This window comes from Moschus berezovskii, chromosome 14 (genome assembly GCF_049115385.1).
Source record: "Moschus berezovskii isolate FMDL1 chromosome 14, NW_MosBer_1.0, whole genome shotgun sequence".
Lineage (NCBI taxonomy): Eukaryota > Metazoa > Chordata > Mammalia > Artiodactyla > Moschidae > Moschus > Moschus berezovskii.
In genome coordinates this window covers 85,340,238-85,351,016 of record NC_142473.1, presented here as the reverse complement: position 1 = coordinate 85,351,016, position 10,779 = coordinate 85,340,238, and the positions used below count along the sequence as shown (strand labels likewise).

Here is a 10,779-nt window from a genome sequence, read left to right as displayed (position 1 = left end):
TATGACTTTTTCAGAACTTATTTTCTTGTTTATTTCTGTATAATATAGAGATACGACAAAGTCCATAAAGAATTCTTTTATTTTATTTTTTTCATTGGAGGCTAATTATTTTACAATATTATATTGGTTGGTTTTGCCATACATTGACATGGATCCGCCCCGGAATTCTAAGTTCACATAATGTTAGCTGTGAACGTGGCATAAAGATCATCTTCCTTGCTTTATAAAAGACCTAAATTGACTCACATTCAAGTAAATAAAAAGTTCTTGGACTAAAACTAAACAAAAGCATTTATGCAATGGATAATGCTCTTAATCTATGCTGAGAAATATCTTTGTGACTGATGAAAATATACTTGACCTTAGCATTAGCAGAAAATCATAATGATAGATACTCACAAATCAAGTCACTTATTTTTCATTTATCAAGCTCTAAATATAACTATTATATAATTTGAGTAGTTTGTTGCATTTATTTATCACTGTAGTGATAATAAATGTTATTTAAAATGGGATATTTTTCATATAAATTATCCTACATAGTGATTTTCTTGTAGGAATTTTAAACAGTTTGATTCCTAATTCCTTAATTAATGAGTCCAAAAGTAACATATTCTTGAATGTATTTCATGCATAAAGTCTCATGCATTTTATATTTTACATATATCATTACCATAATTGATATTGCCTAGTAGATTTCAGGATAAAACCCTGAAAGAATTTTATATGAAATATAAGATATCATATAAAATAATTCTCCATTATTTTGGTGCAGTGATGCTAAATTTTCTATATAGTTTCCATGACAACCTGCTGTCCAACGTTGCCAGATCATTTGATTTTCCAGACAAGGCATCCTCATTCCTTCCGTGGGTCATATTCTTTTAAATGAGTAACCTCTGTCATTTATGTACATTACCCTTTCCACATCTTTGTATAAGTGATAGTAGGGAATAGACTGATAAACACATATGTGAATTGTGTTTTAAAAATATTAAGATGGGTGTGGTCATTAAAATCCAGAAATTTCCTGTTTGGCATTTCTCAGATGTCATATGTTAAGATCTGAATATCTCATTGGGTTTACAGTATTCCTAGCAAGGTTTTTCTAGCTGGGGTTTTATATCCAATTATGCAACAGCATGAAACATGAAAGGTAGTTCGTATACAAATTCGTAGTTTGAAAGCGTTTTCAATGACAGGGTTAAACTCTTTGTGGCAAACAATAGAGATTAAGGGTGAATTACCCAAGTTGACACAGGATCTTTGCACAAACTGCCAGGATTTAGAATGAGTGTACGTGCTCAGTCATTCAGTCATGTCTGACTTTTGCGACCCCATAATGTAGCCCATCAGGCTCCTCTGCCCTCGGGATTTTGCAGGCAAGTATCCTGGAGCAGGTTGTCATTCCCTACTCCAGGGGGTTGTCATGACCCAGGGATTGAACCCACATCTCTTGTGTCTCCTGCATTGGCAGGTGGATTCCTTACCACTGCACCAACTGAGAAGCCCAACCTAGAATCTGGGAATATTATTTTCTAGTTCCACAGTGTTTCAGTAATTGTCTATTATAGACCTATTTAACAGAACCTTTTATTGGCTTAATATGTTGTTTGTAACTCAATGATTGTTTTTCATCAAAAAAAATCTTTCTTATAACAGATTGCAGATGACCAATGGAGGATCAGAATCAGACAGCAGTGACTGAATTTCTTTTCTTGGGCCTCTCAGGTCATTTCTATCAGCAGATTGCCCTATTTGTCATTCTTCTTTTTGTCTATCTTGTCACACTAGGGAGTAACTTGGGGATGATCACTCTCATAGGGATTGATCCCAGACTCCACACTCCTATGTACTTTTTTCTTAGCCACCTGTCCTTTGTAGACTTGTGTTCCTGTTCTTGTGTTGCCCCCAAGATGCTGTGTGATATCTTTGCAAAGAAAAGAAGCATCTCTTTCATGGGTTGTGCTGCACAGATGTTTTTCTTTGGTCTTTTTGTGGCCACTGAATGTTTCCTGCTGGCTTCCATGGCCTATGATCGGTATACGGCCATCTGTAAGCCCTTGTTGTACACACTTATTATGTCCCAGAGGGTCTGTGTGCAGCTGGTTATAGGCCCTTATGCTGTGGCTCTTATAAGCACCATGACTCATACGAGTCTCACTTTTTGCTTGCCCTTCTGTGTTCCAAATGTTATTAATTACTTTTTCTGTGACATTTCACCACTGCTTTCCCTTGCGTGTGCAGACACCTGGATCAATAAGTTGGTGCTTTTCACCTTGGCTGGAGCAATAGGAGTACTCAGTGGCCTGATCATCGTGATCTCCTATGTTTGCATCTTGGTGGCCATCCTGAGGATCCAGACTGCCGATGGGAGGAGGAAAGCTTTCTCTACTTGTTCTTCTCACCTGGCAGTTGTCTCCATCCTATATGGGACTCTTTTCTTTATATATGTTCGACCCAGCTCACGTTCCTCCTTAGAAATCAGTAAAGTGATTTCCCTCTTTTACACGGTATTAACTCCCATGTTGAACCCTCTTATCTACAGCTTGAGGAACAAAGAGGTGAAGAATTCATTCAGCAGGAAGTTTGAAAGGAAAACTATTTTTAACGATGGATAAAATAGAATTCTAATTCTGCTGCACCAAAGATGTTGATTTGATTATGTGTGGCAAAAAGAATACTGGACTGAGAAATAGACTCTTTTTAATCCCTAGGTCTGACAGTTGTATATACTGAAACTACTGTGTATATTGTTTTTTCTTCAGTCTTCTCCTTTGGAAAATAATAGGGAATACAAAATATTTTATATATATATATATATGGTATAAATGTAACATAAACCAGAAGAACATTTATGCATTCTTATATGTGGGAAAACATTCTAATCTTCCCCAGAAAATCAAATGGTATAAGGGAAAGTTCACCAGAGTTCATTAATAAAGGTCTCATAGACCTTGGTAAAAGCTGAGCAATGGAAAGTGAGTCAACAGTTGTAGAACACGTGACAATGCAAATATGAAATTTGAATGGTATACAAAACATTATTTAAAATTTATCCGGATATAAAACTATCATCACTAATTGTGAGTCTTGTAAAAATTTCCAACATCATTTTACTAACCTTGGAAATTATCATAGTAAGTGTAGTCAGTCAAAGAGAGAAAGACAAATACCATAGGATATCACTTATATGCACAATGTAAAAACAATGGTACAAATAAACTTAATTACAAAATGAAAACATACTCACAGTTTTAGAAAACAAACTTATGGTTACCAAAGGGGAAATTTCGGTGGGTGGGAGAAGGAATAACTTCGGAGTTTGGAGTTGACCTATACACACTACTATATTAAAAGGATTACCAATAAAGACCTATGTATAGCAGAGGGAACTCTGCTCAATATTTTGTAATAGCCTAAATGGGAAAAGAATTTGAAAAAGAACAGATATATGTATGTGTATAACTGAATCACTTTGAAGTACACCTGAAATTAACACAACATTGTTAATCAAACATGCTGCTGCTACTGCTGCTAAGTCGCTTCAGTCGTGTCCGACTCTGTGCGACCCCATAGATAGCAACCTACCAGACTCTGCCATCCCTGGGATTCTCCAGGCAAGAACGCTGGAGTGGGTTGCCATTTCCTTCTCCATAATCAAACATACTCCAATATAAAACAAATATTAAAAAAAAAGAATTGTTAAAACTTGGACTTAGGTGTGACAAGGGGAAGCATACATTCTTCCTGTTTTTATCTAGAAAGATAAACAGCTTTTCCATCAAATTTTGCCTTAAAATTCATCTTTTCTGTGTCTTTGTTATATAGCATATCACAAATCACATTGTCTTTTGAGAATTCCGTTTCTTAATATGACACCTGAAGTATTTCCTGTCTGTTTAATTTTTCTTAAATATTTATGATGCAACATCTTTTGAACGGGGATTGAGAGAAGAATGATAGGAAACAAATGATAACGATAACTTTTCTCAATGTCTCTGTGTTCCCCAAGTATATGCAAATATATTCAAAACCAACTGTCCTCTCTAGCTCTAGCTGTTGATGTTCTGAAATCCTAATGTATTTTCTGTCTAGAATACTTTCTGTACCATAATTACATGGATAACTATTTTTTAAAAATACCGGTTAATGTGACTTTCATTCCGAGAATAACCCTAACTCTCCAATCTCATTTGAGCCATTCTGTATTTTTCCTTTACAGCATCATGTTCTTTCCCTTCAGACTTTATAAGTGTAATGTGTTGCTTGTTAAGATCATTTTTATTTTGCTTTGCTTTTATTAGTGAGAAATGTTTGTAGCTGATTCTTCACGTTAGGAAGCGACAGAAATTCAGTTGGAGCTGCATTTTTGTTCATGCTGTAAGTCTGAAAGTGGTTCTCCTTATTTTGTAAAAAAAAAAAAAAAAAAAAGACTGAGTCTCAATATCAGTAGCAGGGAAATTATATGTCAATTATGGCATCCACACACTGAAATCACCTGATTGCAGTGCTGGTACCTGGGAGGACGTGATACATTTTCATAAGGTGCAGTTTCTCAGAAGAATTCTGATGTAATCCCTACTTTTGTTTCTTTGTAGGTGATATATATTTTTTTTGCCCCTGGCTCCTTTCCAGATTTTTTTCCTTACTATTGATTTTCATAGTTTGAAAATTTTATAAGTACAGTTGTTGTTCATTTTTGGCATTTATCCCACTTCGTGTTCTCTGAGTTCCCTGGATCTGTGGTTTGGTGTCTGACATGAGTGGGAAACTCTTAGTCATTTTGTTTGAAATACTTCTCCAGATATTACCATTGTGCATGCGCTACCCCTTCTGACTTATTCCACAGTCCTGAGACGTTCTGTTTTTGTTTTTTTTCACTCCTCATTCACTCTCATTTCCAGTTTCTGAAGTTTTTATTGCTATGCGCTCAAGTACACCGATTCTTTCCTCAGCCATATCCAGTCTACCAATCATCTCATCAAAGATTTTTTCTTTTGTCACAGTGTTTTTGATCTCTAGCATTTTAACCAGAGCTGACTTAAATTCCTGGTCTTATCATTCCTATATCCCAGCCAATTCTGGTTCTGACCTTTGCTCTGTGTTGTCCAGTTGTATTTTTTGCCTTTCTGTATGCCTTGTGACTTTTTCTTGATAGCCAGACGTGATGTGCTGAGTAAAAGGAATTGCTGTTCTGTACTACGGTGGTGTGAGGTGTGAGGGGAAGATAAGTGCTCTGTGTCCTGTGATTAGGTCTCAGTCTTAGTGAACTGATGTATCTGAATTGTAAACTTCACAATTGTTTCACAGGGTCTCCTCACCCCCCATAAGTTGGCATGAGAAGGTTAGAGTGGGCTGGAGTTGGGTATTTCCCTTCTCCCACGTAGAAGTTCAGAGGAAGCTGAAGTGGGCCCTCTCCCTTTCCATAGGTCAGTTAAATTCTAATAATACCCTGTCAGGTTAGGCTTTGATTAACTAGTTTGTCCTAGAAGTACCAAGTGCTGTGGTGTTATTGAAAATAAGTTTTTGACCCCTAACAGCTTCCCAGGGGGTTCTAGTAATAAAGAACCTGCCTGTCAATGCAGGAGACACAAGAGATGCATGTTTGATCCTGGATCGGGAACATCCACTGGAGGAGGGCATGGCTGCTCACTCCAGTATTCTTGCCTGGAGAATCCCATGGACAGAGGAACCTGGTGGACTACAAGTCCACAGGGTTGCAAAGAGTCAGACATGACTGAAGCAACTTAGTATGAGTATATTATATACTTAAAAGTATATTGGCAAGTCTCTGGGAGCCCATTCCTCAACTGGGGATTTCCCCTGTTGTGTTCACTTGCTCAGTCGTGTCCGACTCTTTGTGAACCCATGGACTGAAGCACTCAGGCTTCCCCATCCTTCACCATCTCCTGGAGCTTGCTTAAACTCATGTCCATCCATTCCATGATGCCGTCCAACCATCTCATCCTCCGTCGTCCCCTTCTCCTCCTGCCTTCAATCTTTCCCAGCATCAGCGTCTTTTCCATTGAGTCAGCTCTTCCCATCAGGTGGCCAAAGGATTGAAGTTTCAGTTTCAGTCCTTCCAGTGAATATTCAGGACTGATCTCCTTTAGGCTGGACTGGTTGGATCTCCTTGCAGTCCAAGGGACTCTCAAGAGTCTTCTCTGACACCACAGTTCAAAAGCATCACTTCTTTGGCGCTCAGCCTTTATGGTCCAACTCTCACATCCATCCATGACTCCTGGGTGGACTTTCCCTCAGTTCAGTTCAGTTCAGTTCAGTCGCTCAGTCGTGTCCGACTCTCCACGACCCCATGAATCTAAGCCTAACACAGGATACTCCACAGTGTTGTGTGGAGTTAGTGTCGTATCTTTGATTTCCTCTCGTTTGTGCCCCATCTCCCAGAGCAATCTGTATCAACTTTCAGAAATAGTTTTTTAACTGTGAGTTTTTATCTCAGCATGCAGTGTTTTGTTTTCAGTAGAAATCGGCTTCACTTTTCAAAGATGGTCCCAAAATGAGAGTTTTTTTTTTTTTCTTTAGAGATCTTCCTTTGAGAAAAAAGTCCCATTGTAAGATAATATTGGATCAAACTCAATGTCTGTTTTACTTTAATTTCTCTTCTATGGATATAGACCCTTGAGGTTCAGGGTTCTTTGGGGATCAAGTGCAATTGACTCAAAACTTTCAAGGAAAATATGTGCATCATACTGTGCAGTATGGGAGCCAGAAAAGGGTGAGGAATTATTTCGTGTGTGTTAGGAGACCCCAGGTGAATCAGGACAGAGGTCACCCATTTCGAAGGGAACACAGTAAGAATTCATGGTGCTTAAAGAACAGTGCATTAGAGATAATTATTCTTGTCTGAGGCTGGAAGTCCACACATTTTGGTATCTTTCTGAAGTAATTAAAATAGACGAATAAAGGACTTTACCAAAGAGGTGAGTTTGCTGATAAACCAGATTCATAAAATGATATGATGAGTACTTGGTCAAAATTAGTTTTCAAAACCCTCCAAATAGAACAGCTTAACTTAGATATTCTCTTGTATGCTTCACACTAAACAAGTGATTCTTAAACATGGATAGTGGGTTAATTTGGCCTATTTGATTTGTTAAAATATTCACAAATCTCTCCATTTTAATGAGGATCTAGGGGTGTAACTTGACTGGTATTCCACTGCTGGTGGTTTTCTGACATACGCTTTGTCAAAACTGATTGTTTAAAAACTGTATTTCATTATTTTTCCTATGTTATATGAGCTAATTTGTAAGCAAATAAACATCCAACCTGAAATGGCTCATGCTTCTGTTGGAAGCTTAGACTTCTGTAAGAACTCTCCCTGAGTGACAGTCACCACTTGACTGAGGCAAACACAGTCCCTACGCAGAGATGATATATGCCACTGCAAACACTTTGGCCTACCACGATTACGCTATGAAGGGAATTCGATTTTATATTTAACACTGTTCAGTGTCATAAGACAATGACGTTTCATAGTGCCCTTGTTTACACAGGTGATTCACGGGGAAGTCCACATGCAGGGAGATGTGAGTGATTATACTTGTGCTTAAATATTTAGTGTGTGTATGTATCATCCGGGGATCTTGTTAAAATGTTCAGGTAGGTTCAGATAAACTGGAGCGGTGCTTCAAATTCTGCATTTCTGATACGCTTCCAAGTGATGCGGGTGCAGCTGACTCACACTGAGCAGTGAGGTTTCCAGGGCTCAGATGACCTTCATGGTGTCCTCTACCTTGACTTTTTGTTGGTCATTTGAAATAACCCATTCATCTTTTCCTTTTCCTCTTGAATGAGTCAAAAACACTGATTTATCCATATTAATAGGCTCTGTATTCATTACATCTTGAATTATGTTCAGATGGAATTGAGAAAATAATTCTTACTCTGAATTAGAATAACATACTTAATAAGATGACAGAATCTCAAGTTCTGCTGATAAATTTCTCCACTTCTTTTCCTCATTTGTTCTGAAATATTGCTGTTAAATTGCTATCCAATCATTGCCTGTCTGGGTCCCCTAAAATGTTGTAGATCTTTGTACCTCCAAAAGCAACTACTCTTGGAATTTTTTAATTGTTGAAAATATCCTTACCTTCTTAGCTTAAGTAAAGGATCTTATGACTGAAATCCTTAAGGACATCATAAGTCTTTTGGGGCTGCTCAGTGAAAAAAGTGAAACCACTGTTGTTCACAACAGCCCTTTGTCATAAGAGCTTTTTCAGTATTTGAAGACAAGATGGCATGTTTTCAAATCTTGTCTCCAGCCTAAAGCTCATATTTCCAGTAAGATCACAGCAACACGTAAGATTGCGTCACTGACTTTATTGTTGTTTGTACTTTTGTTGGTACGCTTGCTGTCCCCATATTTCTTTGTTGAGAATCAGACATACATATTGTCTTCATAATTGCACAATGATACTGTCCAGGGATGATGTGTGATTGCTGAAAGTATGGTTGAAATTATAACGCTAATTTTTTCTACTTACAACTTATTTATTCAAGTATCTAGCACATCTCCCATGCCCTCCATGTACTCTGGTAAGCACTGGGGAAGCTCACATTGTTTTTTGTTGGGAGATAATATTAGGTTCTGAAATTCTTTAATAAAGGTATGTTATGATGCCATGGAATCACAGTGAATTAGAAACAAATGGTGACCTCAGATTTGTGAAAAAGCTACTAGAGGAAAGAATAAAAGGAGCAGTGATTTTTAGTGAACACTGAATATATAGGAGGAATTTTGCATGTTTTATTAATCGACTTTTTCAAAAATAGCTCTCTGAGCTAAGTATTCTTTATTACTTTTTAACATACATTAATAATACAAAGCTATATCTGTATATATAAAGAAGCTGCTAAGTCACTTCAGTCGTGTCCGACTCTGTGTGACCCCACAGATGGAAGCCCACCAGGCTCCCCTGTCCTTGGGATTCTCCAGGCAAGAACACTGGAGTGGGTTGCCATTTCCTTCTCCAAATATAAAGAAGCAGCAAGTGAAAAGTGAAAGTGAAGTTGCTCCATCGTGTCCGACTGTAGTCCACCAGGCTCCTTTATCCATGGGATTTTATAGGCAAGGGTACTGGAGTGAGTTGCCATTTCCTTCTCCAGGGGATCGATCTTCCCATCCCAGGGATCGAACCCAGATCTCCCTCTTTGCAGGCAGATGGTTTACTATCCGAGCCAGTGGGGAAACCAGAGGAAGTAGAGCAGAGTCAGTATTTAATTCTAAATCCCTTTGATTCCAGCCTTGTGCGGATCCCCTCCACTAAACTGTCTGCCACAGACAGTGACGTTTGATCTGAGATTCCTTCCTTTTGTCATAATACTTCTTGCTCCCTGCGGTGGTATATGTTTAAACGTTGCAGTGACTGAATGTGTGTGTGCGGGCTAAGTCGCTCAGTCATGTCTGACTCTTTGGTACCCATGGACTATAGCCCGCCAGGCTTCTCTGTCCATGGGATTCTCCAGGCAAGAATACTGGAGTGGATTGCTAATCCCTTCTCCAGAGGATCTTCCCAACCCAGGAATCGAACCCTGGTCTCCTGTGTCGCAGGCAAATTCTTTACCATTTGAGCTACAGGGAATGGCTAAAGTGTTTATTAAAAAGAAAAACCGGATTTGGCCTAAGAACGTCACCAAATATTAAGACTAAAAGCAGATAAATCCTATATCATTTCTGGTTCTCAATGTCTTAATTTGTAAATGAGGATAATAGACTCAATGCCATCTAAATGACTGCCTTCTCTAAAGTTCTATGATTCTATATAATATATCCAAGTTTCTATGATTGCCATATTTTTAAAATTTAGTTTTGTTGGAATATAGTTGATTTACAATGTTGCATTAATTTCTGTTGTATAGCAAAGTGAATCAGCTTACATATACACATATATGTATGTATATATACTTTTTCAGTTTTTCCCCATAGAGGCCATAGCAGAGTATTGAGTAGAGTTCCCTATGCTGTACAGTAGGTCCTTATCAGTTAACTATTTTATATATGGTAGTGTGTATTTGTCAATGCCAGTCTCAAAATTTATCCCTCCCCCCTTTCCCTATTGGTAACCTGAATGCTATCTTTTCACATACTGACCGAAAGAAAGAGCTTCCTAGCAATGATATCCTGCAAGTTTCTAGTTTTCCTTCTAGGGATGTGGTCTCCCTGTATAATCCTTTAGGATATTACCTGGGAAGTTTTTCAACTCAGTAATTTATCATGATGATACAAATCTGTTGAAAAAGATTGATGACAAAAAACAGGAGAGTGACATTTTAACCCTTTATAAACAGTACACTGAAGACCTTGATGCAAATCGTGAGGGAGAAAGCATCACATGTGGTTTGCACAGAGATGAAGAGCACCTGGAACTTTGTAAATTCTCAGGAGAATATGTTAAATGGGCGAGTGAGGAAAACACACAGTTATTTTAAGTCATAATTATGATCTCTTCTTAATGAACTGGAAAGAGAGGTGGTTTAGGGGGATACTTCTACTCCAGTTCTCCCTGGATCATTTTCTTTCATCGTTCTGCTCATTGATGTCTTTTCACCACAAGCTGATTTAAGATTCACATCACTCGTCACTGGAATGTTCACTCACCTTCTAGGATTATTGATTTTTAGTCTCTCTGTTTGCTTTTAGCTTCCAGTTTAGCTTCCCTGGTGGCTCAGATGGTTAAGAGTCTGCATGCAATTTGGGAGACCCAGCTTTGATCCCTGGGTCAAGAAGATCCCTTGCAGAAGGAAACAGCA

General features: G+C 38.2%; 1 protein-coding gene across 1 annotated transcript; it reads left to right on the top strand.

Moving 5' to 3' along the window:
• Nucleotides 1–1,676: 1,676 nt before the first annotated feature.
• Nucleotides 1,677–2,621, top strand: LOC148775779 (olfactory receptor 5G3-like). Its single transcript, XM_088843430.1, has one exon. The coding sequence runs from the start codon at nucleotides 1,677–1,679 to the stop codon at nucleotides 2,619–2,621; it is 945 nt and encodes a 314-aa protein (XP_088699556.1).
• Nucleotides 2,622–10,779: the final 8,158 nt, after the last annotated feature.